A 13,729-nucleotide genomic window follows, 5' to 3' on the forward strand; every position below is an offset into this window, starting at 1 on the left:
AGTGTTGAGTGGAGTATTAGTTAAATCGCTCCCTCACACGAGCACGCCACACACGTCTTATGTGGTCAAGGACTCCAGCAAAGCAATCCATGTATCTCTAGCTTTATGGAGGCATACTGTAAGGCAGGGGTAGGCATCTAGATACAGCCGTGGGCCAATTTTTTTCAGAGTGGATGGTCGTCGGGGCAGAACATAATTTTAATAATTTATACACTGCAAATTGACCACAACTAAGCCCAAAAATAGATTGTGTTTGAAAATAACAATAACTTCATACCTTGATCACATTGAGACACAATCATAGATTAATCTTTCTTTATTAGAGGGGATACTTGGGAACAAATGAAACCATTTCTTTGCAGAATTCCAGGTGATTTGACCAAAAACTGGGGGGCCCCCAAAAAATGGTTTACTGTCCGGTTTTGGCCCACAGGCCGCCTGTTGCTGACACTTGCTGTAGGGTTACTGTATAGGTTATAATAGTAGAGGCTCTGACTTCCTCCCTGACTGGAAACCTTCATCATGGATTCATGGTGGATCATAAAAACAAGCACAGTATCGTCTTTGACCTGCTTGAAGTAGCCTACTGCCAGCTTTATGCCACCAATGACTGATGCACCACATGCAGTACAGTGCTACTGGCTGCTGTATGTCTGAGGCAGCCCAGATTATTTCTGTCCTTGACTGCTGACTGCCAACAAGTTCACTAAGCTCTCTTGAGAAAACCACACTGATTCTTACTGGAGCTGGTCAGGTGCTCTGCAAAACGGACTCTGTAGATTTATGTGACATTTAATGAGCATTGAAGTTATGAGAACCATGTAGGGCTGGAAGGGTTTTGGCAGGGTTGTCTGTTGGATATCCGTTTGTGAAATGATATGGGGTGAATTCCAATCTTGAGAAAGGTACTTGAAGAAATCTAAACACATCTTCCATATGTCTATAAGCTAGACACAACTGTCAGTTCTCTTGCCCGCTAGTTTGGCGAGAGGTGACAGGTGTCTGTTTTGTTGGCAAGATGCAATGTGTGACAAGTGTGTATTTTTGTCAACAGATCAAGTATGCTGGAGGCTGTTTGACTGGCAGCTATGGGACCAAAAAGAGACTCTTTTCTGGATGTTACCATGGTGACGGCACTGTGCCTTCTGTGTGAGTAGAGTACTTAATGCTTTCCCTCTGTAATGAACTCTCTGTCATTCGCTCTCTTCACAGCCACATCCATACCTGTCCCTACATTCAGCCATTTCCCTCAGCAGGAATATAATAATGCGAATAATGTCTTTTTTTTGTTGACCCTCATAGGGGTCACTCATGGTCAGAAGCCAGAGGTGCGTGCCAAGGTAGGGGGTGTGGTGGAGATGGCGTGTAGACTGCCACTCCCTTACGCGGGTGCGTCTGTGCCCCTGCACGTGGTGGAATGGGTGCGCCAGGGATTCGACATCCCAGTCCTGATGAAGTTTGGAGCGTATGCTCCTCGGGTGCATCCCAACTACGAGGGTAAGTCCATATTCAGCCCATCAGAGGCTCGACTGGGATCTAATCTTACAGTGAGAGTGTTTCATTTCAGCCCCCTGTCAGATCCGTCTCAGCGCTTTGGTATCATCTGTTGCCCAAGGCTGAGGTTTCCAGACCCCAAACAGTTTTTTCCAGAGGCCTTGTCCATTAACACTGTCAAGCCCCCTTTCCTACAGTAAAAGTCCACCCAGACTTCATCCTACCTATATCCTTCCTTAAAAGCTATCTTCACTCAAAAAACAACAGTAACTCATCCCTTTGTCAGCTTCAGTCCTCCTAACTGCACCGCACCCCAATGGACTGTGTGAGCTGGGGGCTTTGTGTTCGTTGGTCCTCTCAGATTGCATCATGGTCTATTGTCCCCATTCCGCCCAGGGTCAGAGAACAAAAGGCAGTCTATGGGGGAAAGAGATCTTCAATAGAGCAGAAATACCTTTTGTGACGGCTTCTGTCCTTTAAAGTCTCAGACAAAGGGATTGACGTGGACAGAGGGAGAGCATGTCTGTGTGTTTTAGGACAAACCTAACTAGAGGAAGATCTGTCTTCCAACGGGCCGGTGGGAGTGAGAATAGACCGGTCTCTGATCATTGGAATTTGTGCACGGGTGCAGTGCATTCATATGTGTGTATTGGCTAGGGCTCAGGAATCACACTATACACCTGTTCAGCCAATTCGTATTAGAATGTTAGAGAGCCAGATGACACACCCATGCCAACCAGACAGGGAAATACGATAACCATACATGCCTCATTGACACTGCTGTAGAGCAGACTTGCTATAAAACCATTCAGAGTAATATGACTTGGTGATGAGAGATAACGGATGCCTCAATCTTTAGTGCTGCTCTTGCCAAAGAAAAAGCAAGAAAGTCAATCACTCAAATGAATATATAAAGCCCTTTTTTTCATCAGCAGATGTCACAAAGAGCTATACAGAAACCCAGCCTAAAACCCCAAACAGCAAGCAATGCAGATGTAGAATCACGGTGGCTAGGAAAGATTCCCTATCTAGGCAGGAACCTAGGAAGAAACCTAGAGTCTGACTAATGTCCTCTGGATAGGTCAGCCCTTTCCCCTCTATTACGGAGGAGGAAGAGCTGAATGGGTCTTTTCAGTGTTTGTTGTGTATATAGAGCAGAGGAGAGCGCTGTGTAGAGAGAGAGAGAAGTGATCTGGAGAAGTGAGCAGGTTGTTAGTTCTGTACACACAGAAATGCTGATTCAGACCCCGGGAGAGAGAATAGTCAATGCTTTGGAAAATACAGCTGTATAAATGCTGTGTAACATAATGATATCCTGTACTCTATATTACTACCAGAGTGTCTACAAAGCAAATCATAAATACATAAAGAATATCCCCACTGTACTGGCCTGTATATTTTCCAACATCTACGGACCAGCATTGGATCATATTACGATTATTAGGCTACTGACTTATATTGAATGACTAATATTTCATTAAGGCATGCATACGGCTCCATAGCAGTTTCCTAGTCTCTGAGTTGGTAGCCAAACTGTGATGATTAAAAATGTCAAATGATCACAGCGTCTCTTAACAGGAAAACAACATGCAGACATTAGGAACTGAAGGGTTTCAGGAGGTAACTCTATCTGCTTTCTTCTCCGACCGAAACTAGAATACCAGCACCTGGGAAACCTTTGCCCAAGGGTGACGACATGTCTCAAGGAAGGAATAGGGACCATACATTCTGAATTTCATATCCGTGGGCACTTGGAAAGTCCCATCAGCAACAAAACATATTCAGATATTTACACAAATGCAAAGCTGTGATAGTAGATTGAAGGCAGCCTGTGTGCAGGCTTAGCATAATTTAGTGATCCTGATCTAATCTGTTTGATTGTTGCCATTCATCTACAAATTAAAACATAACATTTTATTGGGTTGTAGAGTATTGAAATAAGTGCATTATTTGAGCTGAGTCATTGTCATGTGTCTGTGCTGCTAGTGTAGATGCTTTCCCGTTGGACTGTCACCTGAGAGCTGAGTCATTGTCATGTGTCTGTGCTGCTAGTGTAGATGCTTTCCCGTTGGACCGTCACCTGAGAGCTGAGTCATTGTCATGTGTCTGTGCTGCTAGTGTAGATGCTTTCCCGTTGGACTGTCACCTGAGAGCTGAGTCATTGTCATGTGTCTGTGCTGCTAGTGTAGATGCTTTCACCGTTGGACCGTCACCTGAGAGCTGAGTCATTGTCATGTGTCTGTGCTGCTAGTGTAGATGCTTTCCCGTGCTTTCCCGTTCGTCACCTGAGAGCTGAGTCATTGTCGTCTGTGCTGCTAGTGGACTGTCACCTGAGAGCTGAGTCATTGTCATGTGTCTGTGCTGCTAGTGTAGATGCTTTCCCGTTGGACTGTCACCTGAGAGCTGAGTCATTGTCATGTGTCTGTGCTGCTAGTGTAGATGCTTTCCTGTTGGACTGTCACCTGAGAGCTGAGGCCATTGAAGGATCAAACCTAGCTGGGCTTTGTCTAGTGATGCATTCAGAGCAATGGGGTGTGGTCCCAATTCTTTGAGTTGCAGGACTGGACATCCAATGGAAACATTAGAAATATTAGTAACATCGGACTCAGATGTCCCACACTTGTATCTGCACTAATGGGTGTGGGAGAGAGTGTCGTCCTGGATTAAACAGACAGAGACTGACATGGCGGTCAACAGAAATAGTTTTTGGATCATTAGAGTGCCAAAGGAGAGGAGGGACCGGCAAGTGGAGAACGAGAGAAAGAGGGGGAGGAGTGGTAGCCTCGCGAGCTGCTTGATCCCTCGAGCTCACGTGAATGGTTCGCTGCAGCATTAATAAGTCTGGTATATACGAGGCTAGAGGAGTGGTGGAGGGGAGTGACATTTGGTGGTTGCAGAGAATGCCATGATGTGGGAGAATGGCTGCCAAAGAGAAGGCTCACTGGGCCAGTCTTGTGATTGTATTTAAATCAACAATGCCTTCACTGAAACCCCACACTAAGCCCCACTAAACTCATTACAGAGTTGATTTGTTTGCATATGCAATACCGTGCCTGTGTTAGTGCATATGTGTGTATCTCTCCCTCTCCCTGTCTCCATCTCTCCTTTTGCTTTCTCTCTCTCCTCTTTAATTTCTCTCTCTCCAATTTACATATTATTCAAATCTAGAGATGCATTTTTTTCATGTGAACCTTTTCAAATCACAACAGCGGTAGGTGATCCAATCCCTAGTTGGTGTGTGCGTGCGTGCGTGTGTGTGTGTGTGCGTGCGTACGTGTGAGAACGGGTATTTTGCTCTGACCGTGACACATGTGGATTTAGCCCCCATTCCATTTGGAAAAAGTAAACAGCATGTGATGTCATAGTCGGTTCCTCATCTATTATCACAGCCACCACCCCTTTAACTGCAGTAGCTTCCTGATCCCCACTGTGGGCATGGAAACGGTCCCTCCCTGTCACTGGAGACATGGACTGGCGTTAATGATTAGCTCAACACACCTCAATGACTCAGTGTCACAAACACATTAGCGCTACAGTGTGAGGCAGGCTCGCGTTCTTGTGATGACTTGTTATGTTTATGCAGCAGCTGTATGTGTCTGGATATTCTCCTCAGTGCTTCACTGTCTGTGAAGTCCAGGCTTATCACGCCGCTAAACTGCACTGTTTCAGTCATTTAGTTACAAATATGGCTTAATTGAATAGCAAAAGAAATGGCAACTTAAGAGAAATGGAGTGAGGGAGATGAGAGAGACGCCACAGGGAAGGAGGGAGGGGTGAGTCAGCAAACACCATTGCCACAGGGTGCAGTCACCTGGCAACCAGGAGATAAAATGTCAAGGCTCTCGATGACAATCCCAGTGTGTGTGTGTGCGTGTATGTTTGGAAGGCTTTATCTGTAGGCAATTGAAGTATCATAGAACACTCCTATCAGTTGTAAAACACATTCTTTGTATTGAACCTCCCTGAAATTCCTCATTATTTCCAATGGTTTGATTGGTTCTGACCCTGTCTCGTGCCCTCTCACTCCTGTGTCCTCCCCTGTGTCTCCAGGCCGTGTGTCTCTGGTGAGGAATACTGTCTTGAGGGTGAAGGGGCTCCTCATAGAGGACCAGGGCCTGTACGAGTGTCGCATCCTCCTGCTGGACAAAACTACAGATGAGACCCGCAATGGCACCTGGACCCTGCTGTCTGTCACCGGTGAGAGGAGGGGCTTGTGAAGGGGAGGGGCTTTATTTTAAGGCCATACAGTCGTACTATCCTCATCGTACCTTATCATATCATATACACACACTCCCTCTGTCTCTCTGTGACCTCTGTCAACAAAACACGACTGCTCAGACAAACGCACCCATGTAGGACACGTTCCTACTAGGAAGACTTTTGGTGGGGTGAGAGAGGAGCAGGAGAGGCGCCGAGGAATTAGGACAGATTAGCCAGGCACATGGCCCGGGCAACGGCAGGGTCACGTCTCAGGCTCATTGTCTAATAAGGTTAAGATGCCTTGGCAGTAGGGCCTGGAGCACACGGCCAGGCAGAACATCTCTTTCTGTCTCCTAAACAAACACATGCTTTACTCATGGTGAGCTGTACAGTAAGTGACTGGCCTCTAAGGGATGTTTGCTTACCCCAGGTCAAGCGCATTCAGCCAATATGACTTTAAACTATGGCAAAGGTGCTGATTCTGCTTTGTTTTTTTGTGAGATCTTCACCTTTACAAACTGTTTAACTGTCTCTGTGGAAAAGGGATAGAGGATGTTGTGTTGACTGTCTTTGTTGTTGTTCTGTAGCTCCTCCTATTTTCAGCAAGACCCCTCCCCCTGTCATGGAGGCTCTAGTGGGGAATCCTCTCTCTCTGGCCTGCATTGCCCATGGTAACCCACCACCCACCATAACCTGGGCTAAAGATGGTACTCTCATTGAAGGAGACAAGGTTGAGGTGAGGAATCAAAAAAACATCACCCCTACAATCCAACATTGCAATCTATCTCTCTCTCAATGCAAACTTTATTGTCCCTGCAGGGAAATTCATTGCTCTCTCTCTCCCCCTCTCTCAGGTTCTGAGTGGGACGCTGTCTCTCAGATCAGTGGACAGGGAGGCAGGAGGACAGTATGAATGTCTCGCCTCCAATGCGGAGGGCAATGTGACTCATGTGACAAAACTTAAAGTCAAAGGTCAGTCGCTATTTGTCTGCTTGTTTGTTCAGGAGATTCCTATCTACAGTTTCCCCCTGGGTCATACTGGAAGAACAGAAAAATTCATAGGAATCTCCCAACACCTTGTCTAGTAGGCTTCTAAACAGCTTCTACCCCCAAGCAATAAGATTACTGAATATCTAATCAAATAGCTACCCAGACTATTTGCATTCCCCCCCCTCTCTCTTTTACGCTGCTGCTACTCTCTGCTATTATCTATGCATAAGTCACTTTAAACTCTACCTACATGTATATATTACCTCAATTACCTGCCCCCGCACATTAACTCTGTACCGGTACCCCCTGTATATAGGTATATAGCCTCGCTATTGTTATTTTTGCTGCTCTTTAATTATCCCCTGAGTGTCGAGAGTTGTTATCGCCATCTGGTGGTGGTTGTGTGATGTTCAGTTACAGGTGAACCCAAGGGTTTATATGGTGTGTCCATACTGTGGATATTTTCCCTCATAAATTTCACTTATGTAATAAAATATTTTCCATTTATTTTTAAGTCGCACTATGTTATGCCGCATGACGTCAATAGGACCAGGATATGTCATTTTAGATTTGGGTGTGTTTTTGGCAGTGACACCTGTTAGGATTATAATAAGTCTTTGATTTTTGGCTGTAGTCACTTTTTCAAATCCTTATGTAAGCCTATAAAACAGGCCTTCAAACAAATCCTCTAAGTATTTATCCCAATCAGCCATAATCTCCCAACATGAATGTCACTGTCATGCTGTGCAGTGTTGCTCTCACCAGATAACTGATTGGAGTTTAGATATCTTGCTAATCTGCCATGTCCTGCTGACTTTTATCATAGAATAGATCAGGGATTTCTTTCCATCTCAAACAGGTCCTCCAGTCATTGTTATCCCCCCAAAGGACACCTCCCTCAACATGACCCAGGATGCCCAGCTGCAGTGCCAGGCTTTGGCTGATCCTCCCAACATGACCTATGTGTGGCAGAGAGAGGGAGAGAATGTCTACCACATAGAGTGAGTTTGGTGCATTTTGACCCGGTTTCTTTATATTGGATTTGTATATTTACATGGGATTTTGCGAATGTTGTAATGTTTCTAATGAGGCGTTTGCTCCATTTGAATGTCCTTTACGGGGTTGTGTGTCTGAAAGGGTTTTAAGTTTTCTTTTTTTGTTGGTGTTAGGGCTCTGAAGTCCCGTGTGAAGATCATGGTGGACGGCACCCTCCTCATCACCCGCATTACCCCAGACGATTCTGGGAACTATACCTGCATGCCCACCAACGGACTGTTGACTCCGCCTACTGCATCTGCCAATCTCACTGTGACACGTAAGTGTCTATGTGTTGATCCGTTCCTCTCCCGTCTTCAGTCCCCACATAATGACACAAATCCTACCTGTCCATAAATCCCTTCCAACCTTCAGGTTGTTTCCTCCTCTCTCCCTTTCAGACCCTGCCCAGGCTCTCCTGATGCCACCGCAGACATATCTCCCCACAGGCCTGGGAGGTCTGGTCTCCTGCCCCGTGAGAGCTCAGCCACCCCTGCTCCGTGTCGACTGGACCAAGGATGGACAGCCACTGGATCTGGCCATGGTGGAGATCAGCCTCATATCTCCCCTCATTAGGGATAGCCGTTAACTGTCTGATGCTGCTGATTTGACCATTTCCATAAGGAATCAATATGCCCTGTATGCCTACTGCTCAACAGAGAATATGTTTCCATTTAACAGAGATTTATACAGTGCATTCTGAAAGTATTCAGACCCCTTGATTTTTTTCTCCACATTTTGTTACGTTAAAGCCTTATTCTAAAATTGATTAAATCGTCCCCCCCCAATCAATCTACACACTATACCCCACAATTAAGCGAAAACAGTTGTATTTATTTTTGTTGCAAATTTATATTTAAAAAACGGAAATATCATGTTTACTTAAGTATTCAGACCCTTTACTCAGTACTTTGTTGAGGCACCTTTGGCAGTGATTACAGCCTCAAGTATTTTTGGGTATGACGCTACAAGCTTGACACACCTATATTTGGGGAGTTTCTCCCATTCTTCTCTGCAGATCCTGTCAGGTTGGATGGGGAGCGTCGCTGTACACCTATTTTCAGGTCTCTCCAGAGATGTTCAATCGGGTTCAAGTCCGGGCTCTGGCTGGGTCACTCAAGGACATTGAGACTTATCCCGAAGCCAATCCTGCATCTTCTTGGCTGTGTGTTTTGGGTCATTGTCTTGTTGGAAGGTGAACCTTCGCCCCAGTCGGAGGTCCTGAGCGCTCTGGAGCAGGTTTTCAACAAGGATCTCTCTGTACTTTGCTCTGTTCATTTTTGCCTCAACCCTGACTAGGGTTGAGTGCTGCAGAGATGGTTGTCCCTTTGGAAGGTTCTCCCTTCTCCATAGAGGAACTCTGGAGTTCTATCAGAGTGACCATCGGGTTCTTGGTCACCTCCCTGAACAAGGCCCTTCTCACCCAATTGATCAGTTTGGCCGGGCAGCCAGCTCTAGGAAGAGTCTGGGTGGTTCCAAACCTCTTCCATTTAAGAATGATGGAGGCCACTGTTATCTTGGGGACCTTCAATGCTACAGAAATGTTTTGGTACCCTTACTCAGACACAATCCTGTGTCGGAGCTCTACAGACTATTCCTTCCACCTCATGGCTTGGTTTTTGCTCTGACATGCACTGTCAACTGTGAAACCTTATATAGACAGGTGTGTGCTTTTCCAAATCTTATCCAATCAGTTGAATTTACCACAGGTGGACGCTAATCAAGTTGTAGAAACATCTCAAGGATGGTCAATGGAATCAGGATGCACCTGAGCTCAATTCTGAGTCTCATAGCAGAGTCTGAATACTTATGTAAATAAGATATTTCTGTAAAAATAAATAAAAATTAAAATGTGCAAACATTTCTAGAAACTGTGTGTAGATTGATTAGGATTTTTTAAATTTGATACATTTTAGAATAAGGCTGTAACGTAACAAAATGTGGAAAAAGTCAAGCGTTCTGAATACTTTCCGAAGGCACTGTATATCATTTTTTGGGCTTATAACACTTAGCTTTATCCTCAGCTAAGATATTAGTTGCTATTCATTGTTTACATAATTATTCACATTAAGCTGAATTAAAAAACTGTCTGATCCCTCTCTCTGTATTATCTAATCAGTACCCAGGATGGACGTTGACATCTGAAGGCTCGGTGTTCATGGCTACTGCCAATGATGATGCAACAGGCATATACACGTGTACCCCCTACAACAGCTACGGGACCATGGGCCAATCAGGGCCCACGACAGTCATCCTACAGGTCAGGGTACACCCAATGTCCTCTAGCAGTTTATTGTTCAGTACATAAATGACCAGGTATTTACTTAGAAATTACGTGGTAAAATGGTAGTTGCATAAATAATAACTTCTGCAATATTGGTTTGTTTCTTTAAAAAGTTATTGCTACCAATTTGGAAGCAAGTAGTTGGTTACTAATTTTGTGCAATTTAACTAGACTAGAATGTCCCATTTTTACCACGTAGTTTCCTTGTAAATTGCAGATAAATACCTATGAAAACAGCACTGTAAAATAAAATGCTACCCAATTAAAAGCCTCTCTCATTCTGAAGAGAGAGAGCTGAGATAGCCAATGAGCATTTTGATGACCTTCTTACACTCCTCTGCTTGTCAGCCTGTTACATGAATTGAGTTTAATGTGGTCTGATTACAATAGCTCCTCTATATCAAAGTTAATTATGGATCTAATCCTTTTGTAAATAGAATAATCGTGGCTAAAGCTGAAGGTAATCAACTGTTTCACTCACTTTCTCTAATTGCGATAAACTCCTTGACTAAATGACACGGCTGGTTGTTTTGTTATGACCCACAGGACCCCCCGTCACTCAGCGTTTGTCCCCGTAAGGAGTATAGACAGGAGGTTGGGAGAATGCTTGTTATTCCCTGCCAGACCACTGGAGATCCAGCCCCTAGTATAACCTGGAGCAAGGTGAGAACACTCCAACATACCCCACAGCAAATGACTGTACTCTACTGACTTCTTCAGTCAACATGTGAATATGATAGTATGAACTGTGGACAAACCCTGAGGCAGAAATAGCTATTATTTAACACACACCTGCAAGCAAGCACCCCTCTCCCGATAAACAGAGACAAACAAACACTTCACTGATTGCAGATTGCCCTTCATCAGCAATCAGCCCAGCTTGTGTGTCTGATCTCTCTATCCTCCCTGTCTGTAGGTTGGACCTGCCCTTCACTTTCAGTTGGACCTGCCCTTCACTTTCAGTACTCTGTAGTCTGATCTCTCTGTCCTCCCTGCCTGTAGGTTGGACATACTACACTCTCTCAGTACTCTGTAGTCTGATCTCTCTGTCCTCCCTGTCTGTAGGTTGGACCTGCCACACTCTCTCAGTACTCTGTAGTCTGATCTCTCTGTCCTCCCTGTCTGTAGGTTGGACCTGCCACACTCTCTCAGTACTCTGTAGTCTGATCTCTCTGTCCTCCCTGTCTGTAGGTTGGACCTGCCACACGCTCTCAGTACTCTGTAGTCTGATCTCTCTGTCCTCCCTGTCTGTAGGTTGGACCTGCCACACTCTCTCAGTACTCTGTAGTCTGATCTCTCTGTCCTCCCTGTCTGTAGGTTGGACCTGCCACACGCTCTCAGTACTCTGTAGCATCTAACGGCTCCCTGCTGCTGCTTCCTCTCAGTAAAGACCACCAGGGGGAGTGGGTGTGCAGCGTTACTAACCGCGTGGCCACTGTCAAAGCCAGCACTCTCATCTCAGTGCTGGGTGAGTGGAACAGACTGACTGACTTACTCATCTTTATTAATGTAGCTACTATGTAAAGTGTTCATTACCAATGTTCTCTCTGTTTTTCAGAACTGAGCAAATTTCAGGTTTGCTGAGTGCAAACTTGAACTTTGTAAAGATTCTTTGCAACTTCCATGGCACGTTTACTGCTTTAAGTTACAGTTTTAACAGTGGCCAAGTAGGCTACTGTGGCTATTTGATTATAATGTAGGCCTACCATGAAAAACTATGGAGAAAATGCATCCCATAACATTTGAACATGGAAATAGCTGTTCTATCATGCAGCCAATGTGTGGTGTTCAATGTAGGCCTACATTCTATGAGACTTTTGGAAAAAAACATACAGGGCTTGACATTACCCTGTTTATCCACTTGTCCGTTTAGACCTACGAGGTGACTGAAAATGTTGTTGTGTTGTTTGATGAAAGAAACCACTTTACAAAATAATATGCATTATTATTTCCATACCATTATTACAAGAAGCAGACAAATGATGCTACCCTCTGCTCATTGGCTACTTAGCTTATTCAAGCCCGTCTCAAAATACAACACTTCCCCTTTAAGACAAAAAAAGCTCTTTACCTGACTCGCTTTTCCAAAGATGTCTAGGAATGTGCACGTTTTGTACTCTTACAGGAAGCAATCACTCCCCTATTGCTGACTACAAATGATCTATAACTGGGCTAATAACTCACTAACTGGCAAAGGATATGAACAAAATGTGGCTACATGCAGCTCTCGCTTTGATCTCAAAACAAGCCCATCTACTCACGACCACTTGTGCTGTTGACACAGTCCAGTTCAAAGTAAATGGCACAGATCCATATATGACAATGGTCTATTTGCATACAGGTTTACTACGGGCTGAGTCGTGCATGTTAGTGCAATGGAATCATACTACGATGCAAAATCTCTTGCATATTTGTTTTGTTTCATGATGTTGCATTAAAGTGTCTAATTTTGCGTTGATTCGACCACAATTGCCACAGTAAAGGGAAACGTTGATAGTTAACTCTAGAACAGTGGTCACCAACCTTTTCTGAGTCAAAATGCAAGCCGGGGGGGATCTACCACTTAGATATGTTATTTGCATGACTTAAAAAACTCAGGTCTATGCAACATTGACCTATTAAAAACAGTACTGTAGTGATGAGGTTTGTGTAGTAAGCTATAAACCCAATACATTATCTTTGCTGGAATTGCCCTGCCAATAAATACATTGTTGTTTTGGCCATTAAAAAAAAACATTGATATTTGAGGTAGACTATATGATCATAAATCAAATTTTATTAGTCACATGTGCCAAATATAACAGATGTAGACCTTACAGTGAAATGCTTACTTACAAGCCCCTAATAATGCAGTTTAAAAAATGCAAATAAGAAATTAAAGTAACAAGTAGTTAAAGAGCAGCAGTAAAATAACAATAGCAATAGGTACAGAGTCAATGTGCGGGGGCACCGGTTAGTCGAGGTAATTGAGGTAATATGTACATGTAGGTAGAGTTATTAAAGTGACTATGCATAGATAATAACAGAGAGTAACAGCAGCATAAAAGATGGGGGGGGGGGAATGCAAATAGTCTGGGTAGCCATTTGATTAGATATTCAGGAGTCTTATGACTTGGCGCTCCGGTACCGCTTTCCGTGCGGTAGAAGAGAGAACAGTCTATGACTAGGGTGGCTGGAGTCTTTGACAATTTCTAGGGCCTTCCTCTGACTTGGCCCCAGTGATGTACTGGGCTGTACGCACTACCCCCTGTTGTGGCTTGCGGTCGTAGGTTGAGCAGTTGCCATACCAGGAAGTGATGCAACCGGTCAGGATGCTCTCGTAGAACCTTTTGAGGATCTCGTAGAACCTTTTGAGAATCTGAGTATCCATGCCAAATCTTTTCAGTCTTCTGAGGGGGAATAGGTTTTGTTGTGCACTCTTCACAACTGTCTTGGTGTGCTTGGACCATGTTAGTTTGTTGGTGATGTGGACACCAAGGAACTTGAAGCTCTCAACCTGCTCCACTACAGCCCCGTCAATGAGAATGGGGACGTGGACGGGCTTGGTCCTCCTTTTCCTGTAGTCCACAATCTACTCCTTTGTCTTGATCATGTTGAGGGAGAGGTTGTTGTCCTGACTATTGTGGTCTGCTTAAAACATGTTAGTATTACAGACTTGGACAGGGAGAGGTTGAAAATGTCAGTGAAGACTCTTGCCAGTTGGTCAGCGCAAGCTCGCAGTACACA

At 44.5% G+C, this 13,729-nt stretch overlaps 1 protein-coding gene across 4 annotated transcripts in view; it reads left to right on the plus strand.

Annotated features, from left to right (window-relative positions):
• The window catches only part of igsf9a (immunoglobulin superfamily, member 9a), a 36,760-nt gene that overhangs the window by 4,453 nt on the left and 18,578 nt on the right, over window positions 1–13,729 (plus strand). For all 4 annotated transcript variants that reach the window (XM_042302245.1, XM_024380560.2, XM_042302246.1 and 1 more), the window contains exons 2-12: window positions 1,055–1,149; window positions 1,303–1,497; window positions 5,545–5,691; window positions 6,282–6,430; window positions 6,549–6,666; window positions 7,544–7,685; window positions 7,854–7,999; window positions 8,121–8,263; window positions 9,839–9,979; window positions 10,550–10,666; window positions 11,321–11,471. In XM_042302245.1, coding sequence (XP_042158179.1) covers window positions 1,089–1,149; window positions 1,303–1,497; window positions 5,545–5,691; window positions 6,282–6,430; window positions 6,549–6,666; window positions 7,544–7,685; window positions 7,854–7,999; window positions 8,121–8,263; window positions 9,839–9,979; window positions 10,550–10,666; window positions 11,321–11,471 — 1,510 coding nt within the window. In that variant the 5' untranslated portion in view covers window positions 1,055–1,088. The remainder of the gene's footprint in view (window positions 1–1,054; window positions 1,150–1,302; window positions 1,498–5,544; window positions 5,692–6,281; window positions 6,431–6,548; window positions 6,667–7,543; window positions 7,686–7,853; window positions 8,000–8,120; window positions 8,264–9,838; window positions 9,980–10,549; window positions 10,667–11,320; window positions 11,472–13,729) is intronic.

The sequence above is a fragment of the Oncorhynchus tshawytscha genome, linkage group LG20 (genome assembly GCF_018296145.1).
Source record: "Oncorhynchus tshawytscha isolate Ot180627B linkage group LG20, Otsh_v2.0, whole genome shotgun sequence".
Taxonomy (NCBI): domain Eukaryota; kingdom Metazoa; phylum Chordata; class Actinopteri; order Salmoniformes; family Salmonidae; genus Oncorhynchus; species Oncorhynchus tshawytscha.